The sequence below is a fragment of the Aulonocara sp. 'chitande type north' Nkhata Bay genome, linkage group LG18, assembly GCF_057382095.1.
Source record: "Aulonocara sp. 'chitande type north' Nkhata Bay isolate Kocher_YH1m ecotype deep benthic linkage group LG18, A_spYH_male_GT1.1, whole genome shotgun sequence".
Lineage (NCBI taxonomy): Eukaryota > Metazoa > Chordata > Actinopteri > Cichliformes > Cichlidae > Aulonocara > Aulonocara sp. 'chitande type north' Nkhata Bay.
The window spans coordinates 39,160,270-39,181,585 of NC_141361.1; the positions used below are offsets into that span (position 1 = coordinate 39,160,270).

A 21,316-nucleotide genomic window follows, 5' to 3' on the forward strand; every position below is an offset into this window, starting at 1 on the left:
AGATCAAAAATGACAAACAATGCAAATTCAATTCAGTCTAATTCAGTTTTATTTATATAGCATCAAATCACAACAACAGTTGCTTTATGTTGTAGACCATACAATAATATAGACTCTAAAATAATACATAGACCAGTAAATCAAAGCAATTACCAAAATGAAATATTTGCCCAAAATGACAGTCAAACAATACTTTAAAACCACTTGTTTTATAAAGCTGAACTAATTGTTCACAAATGAGTAGCATGGTAACATAATGGCATTTCAGTGTTACACACTGCAATTTTTATGTAAACTGAAAGAGCAACAAAAATGATCTAAAAGGAGAACAACCATTCAGTGGCATTCATAACACTGTTTTCTATTTTTTTAAAAACATAAAGAACATAACAAAATATTTTAATATGGTTTAATATACTGAAGTGAAATACTGGCCTGTGTTCTCTATGACTACAGTATAGTACTCTTGTTTACTTTGTTTGTTTGTTTTTAATGAAAGCCCCGGGCCTTTATGTCATTAAGAAATTACTACAGAAATTTCTGCATTTTAAGTAATTAGTGAGTGTCATGTAGACACTTGGGTCAAGTGATGGCTTTTTAAGTAATGGTTTAATCACTGCCAGCTGGAAGGCTTGTGGTACATTAATAGGGATCGATCATATTTAAGATTTAGGCATTCATTTATAGCAGAACTTTGAGCAGCCTTGTAGGAATAGAGTCGAAATAAATGTCAGAAGAACTAAAGCAGCTGTTCGTCTGTGAGATGGTTATGAATAATTTCTCAAATAATGGTTACAGTTTTTTTGTCAGAGCTCTAACTTTGTCGGTCTGGCTACAGCGCTGACATGAAATCTGGGGTCGATCTTTTTTTTCCAGTTAATAACAAATAATAAGGTGTCCTACCTTTACAGAGGGCTTTTTTGTAGAGCAACAAACTCTTTTTCAAGGCTAAGTGAAGATCTATTTCAGTGGCCGGCTTTAATTTGCACAATTGTAAGTTATACTAGGGAGTTAAGTACTTCTGATTTGACGTTGTCTTTTTCAGCGGAGTCCAAGTGTCCAAGGTCAAGCGATGTGAGAAATGCACTGACTATGAACTATTAACAAGATAACCTTTGTGGGAATTGAGTTTAGGTGGCTTCTCTGCACAGTGTTGGGATATGGCATTGAAGAAGATAACAGTGAAGGAACTATATCCTTAAACTTAGTTACAACACTTTGGGAAAGACAACTACTGGAATGAAATGTATTTTTCATTTTCTCAATTCAATTCAATTCAATTCAGTAGTGACCTTAAGGTTCTAAATGCTTAAATGTTCAGTTTCTTTGCCGTATGTCGAGCACCAGAGTGTAAATCGAATGGTGGGTGGGCTCATTTATATTTTGAGAGAAAGCACGCGAGTCTAATAACAGATTAAATGCATGTTTGATGCTGTCAATTTAAGCATCTACATGAATGCTAAAATCACTCGTTATAATAATTTTATCTGAACTGAGCAGAAAATCAGATAAAAAGTTTGAGAATTCACATAGAAACTGTGCTTAAAGGCCAGAAAGATTAAAAAACAACAAATCAAAGCATGGAAAGGTGAAAAGTCAGGTTTTCAAATGAATTCAGTTCAGTTTTCAAATTCAAATTCAAATTTTATTTGTCACGTACACAGTCATACACAGTACGATATGTAGTGAAATGCTTGGACAACTGCTCGTGACCTAAAGAAAAAAAAAGGAAAAGGCTATGAATAAGATAGGAAATAAATATGAAAAATTAAAAAGGGTAAATTTAACTAGGAAGGAATAAAATATAAATTAAGGTTAAAAATGAAATAACTGTACAACACAAATTAGAATGAAGGGTAAATTTAACTGGGAAGAATAAGATAAAATATATAAATTAAAGTTGAAAATAAAATAACTGTACAACAAAATACACAATATAGAACTATATAAGAATGTATGAAGAAATCTAAATCTAAATAAATATATACACAATAACAGCAGCTGTACAAGTATTAACCGGAAATGAAGAATATAGTGACCAGTGTTGTGCAAAACCAAAGTCCAGAAAGTCCAGTGTGTGTGTAAGAACCATATGTGTGGGTCAGTACTGTGTGGTGGTGTGATTGAGAGACCGTATCGCCTGCGGGAAGAAGCTCCTCCTCAGTCTCTCTGTGTTGGTCTTCAGGGAGCGGAATCGCTTTCCTGACCTCAACAGAGAGAACAGTCTGTTGTTGGGATGGCTGAGGTCCTTCACCATCTTCCTGGCCTTGGTCCAGCACCGCCTGCTGTAGATTGAGTGCAGGTCAGGGAGCTCGGAGCGGATGGTGCGCTCAGCTGATCGCACAACCCTCTGTAGAGCTCGTCTGTCCTGCATGGTGCTGTTCCCGAACCAGGTTGAGATGTTTCCCGTCAGGATGCTCTCTATGGTGCACGAGTAAAAGTTCCTGAGCACCTTGGAGGGCAGTTGGAAGTCTCTCAAGCGTCTGAGGTGGTAGAGACACTGTCGGGCCTTTTTCACCACGGTGTTGATGTGACAGGACCATGACAGGTCCTGCGTGATGTGAACTCCGAGGTATTTGAAGCTGTCCACTCTCTCCACTGGGCACTCGTTGATGACGGGGGTCTGGTAGTTCCTCTCCTGCTTAGTGCTGAAGTCCACTATCAGCTCCTTTGTCTTACTGACGTTTAGAAGGAGGTTGTTCCTCTGGCACCAGTTCTCCAGATTCCTAATCTCCTTCAGGTAGGCCGTCTCGTTGTTATCAGAGATCAGGCCCACCACGACGGTGTCGTCAGCAAACTTGATGATGGTGGTGGAGCTGGTAGTGGCCACACAGTCATATGTGTACAAAGAGTACAGCAGGGGGCTCAGAACACACCCCTGGGGGGCTCCAATGCTGAGAGTGGTGGAGGCTGAGACATGTCCGCCCATCCTTACTGCCTGTGGTCTGCCAGTTAGGAAGTTGGAGATCCACTGACACATAGATGAGCTGAGTCCCAGATGCTCCAGCTTGGTGGTGAGTGTGGAGGGAATTATGGTGTTAAATGCAGAGCTGTAGTCTATGAAGAGCATTTTAACATAATTCCCCCTTCTAGTGTCCAAGTGAGTGAGTGATGTGTGGAGGAGATGAGAGATGGCATCGTCTGTGGAACGATTTGGACGGTAAGCAAACTGTAGTGGGTCCAGTGTGTCTGGTAGTGAAGAAATGATGAAGTCTCTGACCAGGCGTTCAAAGCACTTCATCACTACTGAGGTGAGGGCTACAGGGCGATAGTCATTGAGAGAAGCAGGGTGGGGTTTCTTCGGGACAGGAACAATGATGGACTCTTTGAAGCATGTGGGGATCACCGACTGAGATAAAGAGATGTTGAATATCTCAGTGAACACAGGAGCTAGCTGGTATGCGCAGTCTCTTAGGATACGACCTGGGATGCCGTCTGGTCCTGCTGCTTTCCTGGTGTTCACTCTCTTGAAGGCTCTCCTTACTTCATGCTCGGAGATGACGAGCACGTTTCCGGTGCTGGCAGTATCTTCCTGTCTGCAGCCGTTAGCGCCGCTAACACTAGCATTGTTGGAGTCCTTAGCTGCAGCCTCGAAGCGAGCATAGAAAGTGTTCAGCTCGTCTGCCAGAGTCACGGCCGCGTTCGTCATACCGGTTGTTGGTGCTTTATAGTCCGTTATTGTCCTTAGTCCCCGCCACAGGCTCCTAGAGTCACTCTGTTGGAGTTGTGACTCTAGTTTCCTCCCGTAGCACTGCTTCGCCTCTTTCACCGCCCTCCGCACGTTATATGACGCGGCTTTGTTTTAGTTGTATTTATACAGTGTTACAACATTAGTCACCTCAAGGAGCTTTATATTGTAGGATACCCTCTGCAATAATACAGAGAAAATCCCAACAATCAAACAACCCCCTTTGAGCAAGCTCTAGGCCACAGTGAGAAAGAAAAACTCCCTTTTAACAGGAAGAAACCTCAGGAAGTGGCAGCCATCTGCTGCGAGTGGTTGGAGGGTGACGAATTAAAACTCTGTCTGGGTTGTTGGTTGATTAACAAGCTGGAGTGAAGGATTGTTGCCACCTCTGACACAGTCTAACACCCACAGGATGACAGCATGAGAATAGCTGCAATTTATAGTTTGTAGAATTGATGTTTTTATGAGTTTTTGTATTCAAATGTTTTTGTATTCATGCATCTCATCACCCTGTTAATATAGAAACACAATCTAAGCTCAGGATAAAAAACCCTTAAGCTCTAAAATCTCCCAGCATGGTCCAATAGAGGGTCCAGTGTTACCTGCCGAGGTGTGAAAAAAGTCATCTGTCCCTGAACCCAGCCAAGTGCTTTCGGTGCCTTAACATAACCAAGCTACAATTTAAAATGGAAAGTTAAACTCATTGTGTTTAATCACATATAAATAAGAATACATGATCAAAGATATGATAAAAACATGTTAGTGTCCCTGCAAAGATGTCCTGGCTACACCTTTGCCACCTGCTGCTTTTTGCATGGACACCAAAAGCATTTTGGTTCTATGGCCAATATGCTCCCAACCCTCAACCTCCTGCACCCCCAGCTCCTTTTGACTGACATCCCCAGACTTTGCATCAAAACCCAACTCACAACAAGCCCCCCCCCCCACCCCATCCCCCCTCCACCCCCCACCCCCAAGTCAAGACTAGCTCTGCTCATCAAGTCAGAGACCGTTGGGCGTTACTTCCACATACAAGCCAGCTAAGAAAGGAAATGCAGATGAAGGCTTCTGCAGCCATTCAGAAACCCCAGGTCGCTGTTGCTGCTGCTGCCAGTGAACGCGCCTCAGACAAATCTCTGGCTTTTGGTTAATGGATCTCCCTCTGCTCTCCACATTTCATTCTGCTTCTGTTTGATTTTTCTTACCATGCACCGATGTTCAGGTAAACTGCCCTCAGACATAAACGTGTTTGTAAGATTTCAGTGATGCTCAGGGTACTCTTTGGGCTCTGAATTTGCAGATAATTTTGGCTGTTGCTTTTCTACTGGTTTACCCTAATTTGTACAACACAGGAACGCTTGGTTTGTACTGATACATAATACTTAGATATGGATTGAAATGAATAATCTCTGGAAGCATTTTCTTGTGAATGAAAAGTCAAATTAACAACAGTTATTATTCAGAATTACGCTCCTTATTTGAGACTGGCTTATTTTTCAACGTGTGTCTTGCAAAAGGACAATCTATAACTGAATGATTTGCTGGATATTGCACTCTATAGATGGTTTCTAGTTTTAGCTGAAATAATGACCTTTTTATTCTCATATCATTCGTCTGTCTCTTGTCAGTCTCTTCTGCTCTTGTTTCAAATTGAATTTCAAGTAGTGTTGGTGTGCAAATTGCAAATGATCCTGAATTAAACATTATAATGAAAATGTGAGGGAAACCATGTAGATGCAGCTATGCAGCGGTCCTGAAGATCAAAGAATAAAGACGGTCAACTAATCTGGTTCAGATTTTCCCACATTAAGGAGTTTTGGGTGCAAGCCTGGCAGATATGTCGCTGTTAGTGTTGTCAGGCACCATATAGGGTGAGGCTTTTGGAAGTGACTGCATGTCTCGGTTCCTGCCCAAACTGCAGCTGAGGGAATTTGAAATTGTGCTCATGGTGAACACACTGTGTTGCATTCTGTCACACGTGGTCACAACTGAAATACGGAAACTGAGTGTAAATGATTTCTTTATGTGTGTGTGTGTCTGTAAATAAAATTATATGTGTGCGATGAATAGTTTCTTGGGTGTGTTCATGATTTCCATCAGTTTAAAGCCATAAGGGCTACTGCACCAATGATGTGATTGGAGATGAGAGTTTTTGAAACTGTTCTGTCACATGGGCCAATTTTGTATCCCAAAAATGCCTAGGTTAATAATCATGGATAGTTTCTTTCCAACTACATTGACGTGCTCCATATGGGTTATGTCAAATATGGAACTGTTTTTTATTTTAAAATAAAAGTCTCAAATAAATTTACAAATATTAAATCTCTCCATGATGAAGATACCCCTCTGCCCTCTTAATTTTTATCCGGACCCTAGCCCATGGCCTTAAATGTCATTCTACTGAGGGCTGCTGTGTGAAAAGCTTGCAATCATCGGGTCAACAAACTCAAAATTAAAATAATACACTTTTAGGAGGTTTAGAAGGGTTTTTTTTAAAGATGCCCTTTGGAAATGTATGGAAAACACCTGGAGATACATTTTAAAGGAACAGAAAAGTAACTTCTTCAGATTAGCTTTCTTTTTTAATGCTCTTTGTAATAAAAGTGGACCACAACTATCAGCTAAAATCGAAATTGTGATAAAGAGCTTTTGGCGATGATTGTATCTGACATGCTGTGGCTGAACTTCACAGCCTGAACAGGACCTGTGCAGTAAGTGGAGCAGATTACGGTAAAATGCAAACATTTTACGAAATGAACACCTGGGTTTTGAGTAGAGGTGCAGACGTGTTGAGCGCGTAACTTTGTGTGCAGACCGCAGGTGTCCTCCCTGTTGCGCTCTCATTATGTCATCCTAATCAGTATCAACACATTTCATTTTTTTAAAGTTACTTTTTTCCTTTTTTTTCTTCTTTTGTCTTTTTGATGAATTTCGTGTTGTGAAATAAAAATATCTTAAAAGTCAAGTCTGCATTGTTGTCGTTTATTTACAATGACACCATTATAATATAAATTATTTACACGTTGTATATAAAAGAGAACCTCGGATGAGAGGGGAAAACACTAATATTTCATCTTTAAAAATATCGATTTCAAAAAGTCCCATTTGCCATATAGAAAACAGCCGCTCTCTTAACACCGTAATACTTTAAGGCAGAAACGTTTCCAGGTGCCTAACTCAATCCCAGAAAACATGACTGAGGCTTTAACATAAAATAAAGAAGTCCAAACATTCACTGCATCGTAACAATACGATTTGGTTCGGAGCCGGCAAACGTGTTCAAACAGAAAAATGATTGCAGGAAAAATAAGTTATGTAAACACCTGCGCGCGGGTGGATGTTTATTGCATTTAAAATAAGAGTACAAAGTATCTTCGTTAACAACAACAGGAAGTGTGTTCTTGAACATTCTCGGGTTGCCTGGAGGCCTCAGGATGATGCGGTTTGATATGAATGGAAATTTTAGCTATGGTCTACTGGCTTTTTAAGGCGATAGTTTATTTTTCGAAATGTCGTTGGCTTTCGGGAGAAAGTTAAAATAATAATAATAATAATAATAATAATAATAATAATAGCTAAAATCAGAAAATTCAAAGCCGGTTGTGTTAAGTTGTGTGCGCATCTACTGGCAGATATCTGAGAGCAATTTTGCTGCTAAACACTGGTCACCAGATTTAAAGCACACCTTTAACTCCAGACATACCGTGAGGTCTCACATTCCGCATCCGGGCGCAGTGCGGCACCTGAAGGCCGCACAGGGCTGCTTCCACCACAACAAGCAGACCCGCAGGTCAACATTCAATACAGTCCAGCGGCATGACACAGCAAGAACAAAGAGGAAGCAAGAGGCGCTGCAGAAATGAGCCCCGTGGTCAGAAAGTACAGTAAGACAGGGAGAACACAGCGGACCGTTTGTCCACGCCACAGTTCCCGGAATGCAACAGAAAGAAATCTTTGGATATTAGCTCAGAGTTTTCAGACAGGGCTGCAGTGCGCGTGATGCTTGATCGCGTGATCACCTGCTCTCGAGCCCGTCGTGGTTTCGGCTGCAGCTGGAGCCATTTTCCTCCTCTGCAGGCCCACAATATCTAAGTTCTATCCACTCTGCTTTTTCTGTGCGGGCAGTTAGGCCACACTGCAGCGCGATCACTGTCACACATGGTTTGTTAGTTTTTATTTATTTTTAATTCCACGATTCGAAATCTCTTGTGGGCACGATGTAGCAGGCACGCAGGTAGGATGTGTCACATGACGCTGACACCTACTAAACCAGGAACATGGCTCCTCAGCTGTTGTCCGAACACCTTTGACCCTGTTTGTTCCGGGTTTCCATCGAGTGGAATCCCCGGCCTGCAGTCAGGTCACAGTAACAGAGGTCTGCCAGGAACCAGCGACTTTAAACTAATTCAAGCTGCGGAGTACACTTAACTGTTTTAAAAGTAGTTCTTAAAGTCGTTTATTTATTTTTATTCTACCTAAAGATATGTTATCCCATACTTCGATGAGACTGGAATTTATTATATGTCTTCTCGGTCAATTTTAACAGAGCAGCATTAGTATTAATTGTTCGCCATGTCCGCAGATATTTCCGTTGGACCCTGAATGCCACATTGGTCGCGGTTTCAGGCTGCAGCGAGTGAAAACGGTGGAGATTCCGGCTGTGACATGAATGCGGCTCCATCTTGACTTGAGCTGGGCCTCGTCATATCTACAGCCCTGAGTACACAGTATACAGCCATAATATCTCTGTCACAAACAGAGAGGGGTGTGTGTGTGTGTGTGTGTGTGTGTGTGTGTGTGTGTGTGTGTGTGTGTGTAATTGAAATATGAACGCTGGTGATTTTATTGCATGTTCAGAGTCAACTGTCATCCTCTAGTCGCTGTCCGACTTGGCGTCCTTGGCTGTCGAGTGGTTGTACAGTCCCTGCGCCATGAGATGCAGCGCCAGAGAGTTTTTATTCCCGGATGCCTTCTTGATTTTGGCACGCTTGTTCTGGAACCAGATTTTGATCTGAGACTCGTTGAGACCGAGGTCCCGGGCCAGGCTCTGCCTCCGTTGTTCGGTCAGGTAGCGGTTGTTCTGAAACTCTGTTTTTAACCGCTGGAGCTGCTCCGCGGTGAAGGCCGTCCGGGGCCGTTTGTCTTCTTTACTCGGGGTCGGCGCTTTCTTTGGTTTGCGAGATCTGGGCCCTGAAGTGCAGCGGGAGTGAAACAAATGACAGCCAGTGGTTAGAGTCAGTACCGTGGACTTTTCACACGTCACATTTTTACACCTCAGCTGTACTTACAAAAATGAAACGGGCTCAGTTATGAGTGGAAAACGTCTCTGTTCACATTTGCGCCAAATTAGGCAAATTTATCCTCGCGGCCAGGACTCACGTGACCTCCTGACAAAGCTGTTTAGATTCGGACTGAAGAAGAAAGTCAGCGACATGGGGCTAATCTAGTTGATTAGTTTTTAGCAAGTCTAATCTTATTTTAAAGGACATATTGGTCACAACCTTTAATTCCATCCAACTGGATGCAATGGACCACACTGGGCATTAAGCACAGCTTAATGCTGAGGAGGAGAGGGTGCAGATGGGGGTGGGGTTTGGAGATGAGGAGGGATGGGGGCGTTGGGCGCCTCTTTCCCTCTCTGTAGCATAGGAACTCTATTTTTTAAAAGTACTTTTCTTTTGTCTCTGCACTGACATTGAGGTGTTTCTGCCGTGGTGGGATCAGGTGGACCATCCATGAGAAATGATTGAACTCAGTGTAAAAGACAGTAGGCGTACCTGCTCAGTACAGAACTCCCCATCAGTACAGGTGCACATGAAGCAGCTGCGCTGAAGGCCTGCATGCACTCTGACCTGGTCACGCGCATCGGGACGCTGTAACGTGCGCCGGGGCTCAGGTAACCGGACCGGTGCGCGGACGGAATCATGCGAGGGAGGCTGCGGGCTCTCCGGCCAGGAGCCTTTCATGAACTCGATGAACGCTTTTTTCTTTCGATTCATCGATTTAAATAAATAAATAAATAAACAAATAAATATTTTTGTTAGGAATAAAAAAAATAAATAAAAAAAACTCTTCCAAACGCGTCTTCGATACATGACTACGGTCTCTTCCTGTGCTCGGCTGCTGTGCTGTAGCATCGTTTTAGCAGCTGACATGGTGACAAAGGAAAAGTCCAAGTTTCCACGCATCCGCTGGCTGAATGAGCCGAGCCCGTTGCAAACTTCCACTTTAGCCCTAAAAACTCCCAGAGAGAGGGACAGGCTGGAAACAGGCTTCACCGCGATGCACCATAACGTGAGGGAAATGCTCCATTTGCAAACATTTACTACGCAGATGTGGGGTTTCTTCTTCTTCTTATCATCATCATTATTATTATTTTTTTTTTTTTTTACAAGTGAGATGAAATAAAATAAAATTAACTTTGGAACTGTGTTCTTAAGCATTTTTAGATTGAACCGACGGACTTAGGATACACAGCCTTCACTTTTTAGACTACCCCATTGTCAAAAATATGCTAATAGAATATTAACAAAGAGGACTGGGGAACAATGGCGTTAACTTGGTTTTACTTCACTTCAATATCATTTAACTTTACTTTCGACTCATGTTTAATTTCGTCGTTTTTTCAGAGCACTTTCCAGCCGCTTCGTGGATTTTGTTTTTATTTTAAAGCTACATTCAGATTGAATTCTGTACAGAATAGAAACGAGTTTCCAATATGCGTCTAAATTCATGTGAAATCTGCGCTCAGACTGCTCCTGTCATTTCAGGTTTAAAGTATGAAATTATTACTCAAACATCAGTTGTGTTGATTTAATGATGAGTTGTTACAAGTGATGAGTATATTATATGAAGGTGGGGGTAGAGGCCATTACTTCGGCACTGCTCAGAAAATGATGCAATAGCAGCTTTTTGGCTCCTTCCTGAAATTCAGCCTTTAAAGTGACTCTGAATTGCAAAGAGGAGCTGCCTTTTCCTTCTTTTGCTTTTCATGAATTAGACCTGGATGAGGAATGTTTTTACTAACCTGATGACGGACGGTCCGAGTAGCGAGTACAATACACCCAAGCTGGCCACAGCATCGATTTGGCCGCTGTGGCAGTGCTGGCCTGAGGGCTGCGGCAGCAGTCATTAGCCGCCACATCGCCGGGCCTCCTGGCGTCAATGTCCGGATGCTGGTCTTCATGCTCTCCTGGGTTCTCCTCTTCTTTGCCTCCTGCTCCACCCTGCCGAGGGTTAGCACTTTTGGGAGGCTTTCTCCCTGTCAGCTCCTCTCTTTGTATGAGCACTCCAAGAGCGTCTCCCTGCCGATCCGGAGCCCCATCCTTCCTCTTCAGGCCGAAGTCCGGCCTCAAAATGTTGTCGATGTAAAAGTTAGTGATCCTGTGAGACTGTTGGTTGCCAGGTGGCTGCAAGAGGGGCAGGATGGCCCGGTTGGACTGCTCCCCGGAGTCCCGTGGGCGCTCTGGGTCTCGGCGAGCATTTCCTTCCATTCTGATGAAGCCTGAGCAGCTTCAGCACCTGCTCCCTTCCGCAGCGTAGTGTCTCCAATATCACTTTATTATCAGCTAATATCTATATTTGTCGCTGCAGTGAGAAGAGCGAGTTGGAGCGTGGCGCAGTAGTTTGTATTGTTTTCTGTGCAAACGCGCCTGTGGGGAATTTGACAAAGGAAAAAAAAACATGCTTCAGTTTGTGCTCCTCACTCCTCGACCTGCAGCTCACCTGCGTCACTTTGAATCTCATAAAACTCCATTTCGTTTGTTTGCTTTGTTAAATCACTCTTTTGATTTTCTTGCTCCCTGCACACAATTACTGACGCTCCAGCAGCTCCAAGTGCGCTCATCAAGACGCCGCTCAAATACTTTCACTACTGATTTTTGGTTTTCATTTCTGATTGGCTGCGAGACACTGCGATGACGTCGTACTACGGGTCGTTCAGACACGTGCCTCCGACCAATAGAGGCAGAGAGTTGGTGTCATGTGAGGTTCCGGAATTCCCGGGAGGCGCAAATTAATCCAATCCACTCAGTCACTTTACGGTGCATTCAGGTTCCAGCGGAAAATTCCACTTCTCTGAATGTTTGAAGGTTCCGTTTGACCTCTGGAGTCACACTAGCAGAAACAATACTCAGAAATTGGTGATGACATTATTTCAGTTCCACACAACTCCTTATTATCTCATTACAACTACAAGACAAACAGATAACGTGGACAGACACGAAGAACGAAAGCTTTGATCTTCCAGGCGCTACCAATTCACATCCAACATCCCAATGGAAAACACGCAGCTCAGCAGCTCCATTTCCACGAAGGATTGAGAGGCTAGGCTTCCACTGACTGGGTTAGTTTCCTGCTCACACATAGTGATGAGCAGGGCTGGCTGTTTGCTCTCATAAGGTTATGAGCACACCTCTTTGGCTGTCATCTTGGAAAAAATAATTCATTTGCAATATCCTACAGAATCCTAACCGGCTGAAGGCCGCCTGCTCACTGCCATGACCTGTAATGGAAATGCCGCGCAAAGTTTTGGTGACTCGCGGGCTCATTCCAGCTCCTCTCACAGAGCCTGAATGCAGCACAAGTTTAGCATCAACGCCTAAACACAAACAGTTTAACACCGATTACCGGGACCAAAGCGTGGGTCGGGGTTGGGTAGGCCTGTGGGGCTGTGGCGGTGTTGGAGGTCGGAGAGACAGTCCGCATTCTGACTGCCTGAATGATATTATTATTATTATTATTATTATTATTATTATTATTATTATTATTATTATTATTATTAATTAACTAATGATAAAATGGGCCTTTACAGCAAGCTTTAATACCTCAAGTGTGTGTGTGTGTGTGTGTGTTTATAATAGTTTCTTGTTCATGGTGCGTACTTTACCCCCGCATAAAATTGTTTAAAGGGGCCTGAGGGCCGATCTTCCTCCCGTCTGGGTGAAGATACAGTAAACAGAATATAGGGATGTATTTTCATCGTTGGGATGTTTTTCACTGAACTGGAACCAAAAAGGTTGTTTGGGGTTTGTTTGTTTTTTCAAATCTTTGGAAAAATATTCCCAAGCGTTTTTTTGTTTTTTTTACTGTTCCCATCCATTAGTCTTTTCTGTTTTGCCATCCTGCGTAAATATGCGCGCAAAGTCGTGCAGGGACGCATGTCTCTGTGCCCTGTGGGGCTCATTTTGTTGAAATTTTCAACAATGTAGTGGAATATAGCCTGTAAAATTTACACTGATATAAATACATCAATGCATATTGTCACTAACTTTAATATCCACGTGCTATTCAGCAGAAGAGCTCCCAGTTTCATAAACATGACCAAACACACGGAGTTCTGATGTAAAGCCAGCACTACAGCTGCGATCATTCATCAATAATCTCTGACAGTCCGATGAGTCTGTGTTTTCACTGATATAAATGTAAGCATATTACAAAGCAACGCTACAGGAATTTTCTAGTGTGCGAAAGTTGGTTCAGAATGAAAGACAAATTGTAGCTGAATAAAATAAAGGAGCAAATAAGGTGGAAGTGAGAAAGTGATCCAATGAGGAAAAGTTTCAATAGAAGAAGAAAATCATGAAAGCGAGAAATGTGAGCGCGGACACAGGCACACGCGCTGTAGTCACGCGCAGCTCGAATATTTAGCAGGACTGACACAACAAAAAGTGCACCGTGGGAGTTTTACAACACGTGAGGAATTATTTTTTAATTATGTACTGGTTTCTTCAAAGGTCTTGTGAAGCAGTGGTCTTGAGTAGTCAAGTAATAATTTTCTGCCTTCGGTTGAAATAAAAACAAACTCAGTGCGGGATGTGACGCAGCAGTCAGTGAATTCAGAGTTAGCTGGGCGGAGAGGAGAGCATGCTGGGCTTTTAGCTTTGGTCACACGAGGTTAGTCTTACACACAGACACACACACCTGCAGGTCGCTGTGTTTCTGTTCTTTAACTTTGTGTTTTCATGTTTGAAACACGTTAACAGGCTGAGTTACAGTGTAGCAGGGCTTTGGCTGTGCCTTTGATGTCATTTCTGCTCCCTTTAAAAATGCACCAACCCGTTTTCTGTAGATAGTTATGAGTTATCATATTTTCGTTGCCGCCTGGAACAAATTCGGCGTCTTGTTAACATAAACAGATGTTTTTGAATACAGAAATGAATCAGTTAAAGACGTCACCCTGATGACCTCACACATAAACATGCAAAGAGGTAAAAATCATATGCGTTTCACAATCTTACACTGATCAGTTGTTTTTGCTTTGAGTTCATAATAGGTGGTGTTATTTGAACTGGAATATTTGGAATATCTCTCTGTTTTGTATATGTACAAAATATTGGATAACAATCCTGCAAACTCCAAGTCATGATGTACTATTTGGAATTTTCCCTGGAGTGATATTAGATCACAGGTGGAAATTGAATGCTTGTAAAATATGCCGTGGCCATGTGTTAGAGCAGAAAGTTTGTGGTGTTATTTTTTTCCCCTTCATTCTTTATCTGCCGTTGGTGAGTACAAGGACTCCTTGATACATATCCCAGCCCCAGATTTTTTAAATAAAAGATACAAGCTAATGCCAGGCAACAGCTAAAGGACTTTGATAAGTGTATGGGAATCAGAGCTCTGATATCAAAAATAAAAAAACAGCTAAACTGGTCCATCTCAGTGATGAGCAGCAACATTTCTACAATAATTATCTGTCCCAGCTTTTGGATTTCTTAAGGTTGAGCAGCAGGCTTTATGAAACTGCATTTGTGCCCAGATGAGCCAGAAGACAAAGCAGAGGTCAGCCAGGACCATCAGCTTCTTGTCTGCCTTTTCAAAAGCCTCCTGGAGGGGGGAAGGAGCGAGGGGAGCTCTAAGGTTAGAGGACACTTCCGATTCCTCCCTAGCCGCTTTTTTTTTAAGTAGGTGGTGGAGGGTGGTGGTGGTGAGCTACAATAATCACTCACACTTTGACTCTAACTTATCGCTAGTAGGGAATGAAAAAGCTGGCTGAACTGTGACCTCCATCATCACGAGGCAGAAAAGCTCAAAGCTTTTGTTTCAGTCTAGCACATACAGGGCATTATGATGTCACTGATATCTGTCACAGATCACACAGAATTGTGGATTTTTTGATTTTTGGACAAAAACCATTTTTAAACAAATATGAAATAAACCATTAAAGCATCAAGTCATCGTCAGAAGCTCTCTGGCCATTCTTCCTCCTTACTGAACGCTGAAGATGAGACTTACAAAGGCAAAGCTGAGACGTGAATATTAACATTAGTAAATGCATCACAACTAAAAAAAGAAAGGACAACATATCAACAAATTCAGCAACTGCTCCAACTGATGTGAAGCTAAATTGGCCACACTGGGCTTTGAAAAGCATTCCTCACTGTGAAAACTTCAATCTTTCCAGGATGCTGCTGAGATTTAAGCACAGTCCATGTTGTGAGATTTACTTTTGTTAGCCCCACAGAGCAGACAAACCGTTCATGTGTCAGATGACAGGTCACAGAGCTGTTAAATGTAGCAAACTGCACTTAGAGTGGGAAGTTGTAGAATTCTGATGATCTTTGGCAAAAAAAGAAAATACAATTCACAAGTGTTTCTTTGTCACTGCAGATCTGAACTACATGCCCAAACTACTGCTTATGGCCTCAGTACAGTGTATATGTAGCTCAAAGGTAGCATAAATAATTCTGGATTTATGTATTTTTAGAACACAGAAATAAAATCATTCAAAAGTCAAATCTGTTTTTTAAATGCATTTACCCGACGAGGTCTGCTTTCAATAAAAGCCTGCATCTTCCTCTGATGGCTCAGTCAGTTTGTATTTATCTGCGTCCTGGATGCAGACAACCATACTTACACAGTTTTAGTTGAAATTCAAGCCCCTGTTTCCCTGTAAACCACACTTTTTATTGTGGAATAAAATACTAACACAATTTAAAAGGCACTTAGGCGAGGCAAGAATGCGTTTGATACAAATGACTCAGCAGTCATCAGAACAACACGTAGTGTAATAATCATTTTCCTATTAAAGGAAGAATAAGAGCCATACCTGGACATCATCTTCTGCTCAGCTCGTCCAGCTCTACTTAGCTCTGTCTTCCCCTTTGGCCTCTGACAGCATCCTCAAAAGCTGTGAGCAGGCTTTTTGCTATCAGTTACCACTTTAATCCTCCTGATCATTGTGCCATGGATAAAACCAGTGTGAAAGAAGCCCACAGGCCAGACTGATGGGCCTCCTGAGCTCTAGGGAGCTTGGCATCTTAGACAGTTGCTTGGTCCTGCATGAGTTCACAGCAGTACTGACTGACAAAGGATGGTTTTGCTCTGTTGCTCTTTTAATTTTAAGGGCTCCTCTGCAGAAGAAAAAGCATGCAGCACACACTGAGTTCTGCGGAAGGACACAAACCAGGGACAAAAGCATGAGCTGAAACATCTACCTATTGTTAATGTGTTCTAAAGGACAAGGGAAAGTTTTGCCTGTGTGAACCCAGAGTTCCTCACGCATATATTCCTTATCTTATGCAGCAGAGTAGAACAGAAAAGACTTCAGACTTTAGCAAATGACCACAGAAGTGCAGAGGGAACCTCATTAAACTTACTAACGTGTAGTGACATTAGTCACTCTTCAGTTCAATTCTAATTTATTTACATAGCACCACATCACAAAAACAGTTGCCTCAAGGTGTTTTATATTGTAAGCTGAAGACCTACAATAACAGAGTAAACTCCCCTAGAGCACGCAGCTGGGGATAGTGGTAAATGGAGTAGTTCTTAGATCACTTTCTGACCACTCAAGACAAGACAGAACTTGTCTCATTCACACAAGCATGTTTTTCTATCCAACATTCACATGCATTCACACTCCAATGAATGCATCAGAGAGCAACATGGGGTAGTATCTTGCCCATGGAGACTGGAGCAGGCAGGATTGAACCACCAACCTTCTGATTAGTAGGCGACTTACTCTGAGCTACAGCCACCCCAAAAACAGCAGAGTGGGAGGGCAAAGACTTGCTTTTAACAGGAAGAAACCCCAGCAGAGCCAGGCTCAGGGAGGGGCAGTCCTCTGCCATGACCACTTAAATAAATAAAATTGAATTGAAAGTGGAATTGAATTATTAATGACAGTGGAGCAGAAGGCTTTAATGCAAGACATTTACCTCACAATGAAAGAACAAAAAGAGAACCGCTGCACATTTGTGATATGACCTTGACCGACGAACAACCATTTCTGTCCACATTCTGTCAGCTTTCTACCAAACATCACTCAAAGGCAATTATTATTCCAACAAAATATCATACTTGAAAATGCCCTAATTAAAACTGTGTTGCTCCATATCTTTAATCTGATTCTGCTGATTGAATCTAGGTGGCAGTAAGTACCACTTTCTGTAAAACCCTGGGGAAGTTTTCTATTAGACAATCTCTTGCTTCTTTCTCTCCTCTTTGGATCTTAGAGGTCATTTTCTCTTTTTCAATTAACATCATTATATTAAAATGTACTGTTTCTCCATTATGGTCTGACAACATTTAATCTACAGAGAATACAAAGTGGATAGAGGAGGTCTGGATGGATATGTGACAGGTCTACATTTCCTTCACACAGGTACAGCGGTGGGAAGAAGTGTTTGCCCCCTTCCTGATTTCTTCTTCTTTTGAATGTTTGTCACACTTGCATGTTTCAGATCATCAAACAAATTTAAATATTAGACAAAGATAACACAAGTAAACACAAAATGCAGTTTCTAAATGAGGCTGTTTATGATTAAGGGAAAGAAAAAACAAACCTCCCTGGCAGTGTGTGACAGAGTGATTCACTCCACACAGAAAGACTTTCCATACAGCTACACAGTAACACGCCACCAGTTTCACTTTAACTGATACAGCTTCACTTGTAACACTGCTATCAGTGTTCTCATTGAGCTCGCTGCAAGAAAACAGAGTAATAACATTTCAAATCAAATCAAATCAAATCAAATCACTTTTTATTGTCACATCACATGTGCAGGCACACTGGCACAGCACATGTGAGTGAAATTCTTGTGTGCGAGCCCCACAAGCAACAGAGATGTGCAAACACAACAACACAAACGAGCAAAATACAAGAATGGCCAACCTGAAACTAATAAATATATGTACAATATATAATAGTGTATGCATTTCTGGATGTGTATACTAAATATTTTCCTACGTGTGTGTGTGTGTGTGTGTGTGTGTATACACATTTTTACAAATTAAATAGTAAAAAAATAAAATAAAATAATAATAATAATAATAATAATAAAATATATAAATATACAGAGTTGAATATGTGCAAAACAAGTGGCATTTATATACAGTATGGAGTGCATAATGTTAAAGTTCCAGTAGTGAAGCTGAGGTGTCTATGAAGTGTTCAGCAGTCTGATGGCCTGATGGAAGAAGCTGTCTCTCAGTCTGCTGGTACGGGACCGGATGCTGCAGAGCCTCCTTCCTGATGGAAGCAGTCTGAACAGTTTATGGCTGGGGTGACTGGAGTCCTTGATGATCCTCCCCGCTTTCCTCAGGCACCGCTTCCTGTAGATGTCTTGGAGGGAGGGAAGCTCACCTCCAATTATCCGTTCAGAGCACCGCACTACTCGCTGGAGAGCTTTGCAGTTGTAGGCGGTGCTGTTGCCATACCAGGTGGTGATGCATCCAGTGAGGATGCTCTCAATGGCACAGCGATAGAAGGTCCTGAGGATGCGGGGGCTCATGCCGAATCTTTTCAGTCTCCTGAGAAAGAAGAGGCGCTGCTGCGCCTTCTTCACTGTTTTGTTTGTGTGTACTGACCACGTAAGATCCTCAGCCAGATGTACTCCAAGGAACCGGAAGCTGCTCACTCTCTCCACAGCAGCGCCGTTGATGGTGATGGGGGTGTGTACTTCTCTGCACCTCCGGAAGTCCACTATCAACTCCTTTGTCTTTGCGACGTTGAGGGTGAGATGGTTGTCTTGACACCAGTGGGTCAGGGCGCTGACCTCCTCCCTGTAAGCCGTCTCATCACCGTTGGTGATAAGACCCACCACTGTAGTGTCGTCCGCAAACTTCACAATGATGTTGGAGCTGTTAGTGGCTGTGCAGTCGTAGGTGTAGAGTGAGTACAGGAGAGGGCTCAGTACACACCCCTGTGGAGCACCAGTGTTCAGTGTTTAAAACAATGTTTAAAACAATTTACATTTATTCTATATATTGTGGGAGCAGCACTCTATGCATAGATGCCCGTACAGATCCACCTCCTTCAGCTTTTCCTAGGGCACACTGAGGCGGATTAATCAATCTGTTTATTATTGTGAAAAAATTGTTAGGTTTGTACACATTTTTATCAAAGTTTGCTGCAATAAGGGTTAGCCTAACCCCCTCAGAATTTTACTTGATGATACTTAGATCCACTGACTGAATTCCACCAAGTTTATACCATCTAGAAAAAAGACAGTATAAATAATGTACTGTCAGTATAGAGGATGGAAATCTCCAGGGCAACTCATAAAACAACTGCATTCAACCAGTTGTGTACGTCTGATCAGCTGATCACAGCCTGTACATTAAGAAAATCTACTGGAACTCTCCATGGAAGTGAATGTGAGCTATTATTCTTTTCTCCATGCTGAGCCATTATAACCAGTTTTAGGTTCCCCCACCTCGGTGTCTCTCGTTAACTAGCAGCTGGTTCATTCGTGCTGCCAGACGCTCGTGGAGTGCAGTCAGCTTCTTTAGCCAGTAGGCGTGAACCATGTCGGCCCTGGTGCTGTCCAACTCTTCATACTGGAGACCCTTTCTTGGATATCTGCCACTGTGATGGTACTGGACCCTGTTCAGGGAGGTCGCTGTGGTCAGCCCTCAGATCTAGCCACTGAGCATTGTCGTCATGGGTTGCGTCCTTCTCCCATATGCTCTTCCAGTATTGCTCCGTCTCCAGCCTTGGTGGTGCTGTTCTCTTATTATTATTGTTCCCTTGCCACTGAGAGTACACCTTGGCTGGTTCTGTGGAGAACAGCTGGTTTATTCTCCTGCCTTTGGTCTCTCTGGTGTACCTCTTCAAGCCGCTGGCCAAGGCTGTGAGTCGTTGCTTGGCAGTTTCCAAGGCCTCAGGTATGGACAGCTTGCTATACTTCTTAGGCACCTTCTTTGTTGCACCTTTCTGCAGCTCCAAAAGTTGTCTGACCTCCCGCCGTGCTACCTTGATCTTAGCCTCTAGCCTCCTTCTCCATGGAGGGTACTGCTCCTTGTGGCTGTTCAACTTGTAGCCAAGCATCTCACTGATCACTGCTGCCGTATTGTAGATCAGCTTGTTAGTGTCGGTAATCGTGGTTGTAGGTATTGTCCGTAGTGCTGCATTAACATCATCTAGCAGACCTTCTGAGGGTACTTCACGTAATCTTGGTAACCGGCTACGGGGGATCCAGGTTTCAAGCTTGGCCATGATCCTATTTTTCAGGTCAGTTCCTCTCGCACTCAACGATCCTTCTCCTATCGCACTTGGGGCTATGTACCCAATCTCGGGTGGGGGTGATGATATCTCCCCCCTGACCTGGTGTCCTTGCTCCCCCTTGCCGGTAGCATTCGTGTTGTACCTCGTCAATCTCTAGCTGTGAGAGCAGTCCCTTCTTTCAAATGTTGGAACTACTAGTGGTTTTGCCGTCAATGTGGATGTTGGGTATCGAAGATTCCATAGGTAAAGCAGCTGGATGGGGTAGTGGTAAGACTACATGCCTTTGGAGCGGAGAGTCACAAGTTTGATTCCCGCCTGTGTCCGTCTGCTGACACAGAGGACAAAGACACAAGGGGAACCTAATAGACAACAAACTAAACTCATTGTAAGCAAGCTCAGAGACATAGTAAGAATGAACTATTATTATAATTTAAGTTTAACCAGTTAGTACTGAACTGGTTAAACTTAAATTATAATAACACCAAAACACTCACAAAATTACAATGAACTGTTATCCGGAAACAGGACAAAATTGTGAAGCATCCATGCCGAAAATCTGGATTATATTATGAAAATTAATACATTTTTTTATTTTGAATAACACGTAGAAGATGTGCAACTCCTTTGATTTTCCAAGATGTGAAGTCTTATGTTTTATTAATGATTGTGAAGTCTGAGTCGTTCCAAATTTGGGAGTGAAGACAGGGAAGCTGTTGAGTTGGTAATCTGTCATGTTTTCCAACATGCTGACAAGAGCTGACGTTACGGATATGCTGTGAAAAGGGCAGTGTTTCTTAATCATCTGACTGATAAATGGGAGGTCTGAAAAAAGTATGTCTTGGCATAGTACTTATTCAGTTTGCAACCGGAATGAGTCAGACTGAGTGTTACTCAACCATTTAATAAGGCTGTTAAGTTAGTCAGTTAGTTGATTAGCTAGATGATGTTTGGTGTTTCTAGACTTCCTTGAGATTTGGGTTTTTGGAAATTTGAAGTTTTATGAGGAGAATTTTATTTTTTCAATAAAATTTTCCAAATGGTAAATTAATGGTTTGAAACCAGGAAGTGCTAGGAAATACTGAGAAAGGATACAAGATAATTGCCTGGCCTTCTACAGAGTGATATGGAGAGTTTGACCCAAAGGTTTTAATAATTTTCAGTTGGTTTAAGCAGCAGAG

The 21,316-nt window shown here is 42.5% G+C and overlaps 1 protein-coding gene across 1 annotated transcript; it reads right to left on the reverse strand.

Moving 5' to 3' along the window:
• Positions 1 to 6,713: 6,713 nt before the first annotated feature.
• On the reverse strand, positions 6,714 to 11,499 carry en2b (engrailed homeobox 2b). Its single transcript, XM_086271306.1, has 2 exons — positions 10,716 to 11,499; positions 6,714 to 8,878 (listed from the first exon to the last, which is right to left on the reverse strand). The coding sequence occupies exons 1-2, from the start codon at positions 11,179 to 11,181 to the stop codon at positions 8,562 to 8,564; spliced, it is 783 nt and encodes a 260-aa protein (XP_086127432.1). The 5' UTR covers positions 11,182 to 11,499; the 3' UTR covers positions 6,714 to 8,561.
• Between the last annotated feature and the right edge of the window lie 9,817 nt (positions 11,500 to 21,316).

Bases quoted from the DNA above. Each gene is read 5' to 3' on its own strand.
- en2b (XM_086271306.1), bottom strand. From the start codon at position 11,181: ATGGAAGGAAATGCTCGCCGAGACCCAGAGCGCCCACGGGACTCCGGG. The intron at 8,879-10,715 runs GTTAGTAAAAAC...GCTGCACTTCAG, and splicing joins CTCGGACCGTCCGTCATCAG to GGCCCAGATCTCGCAAACCA.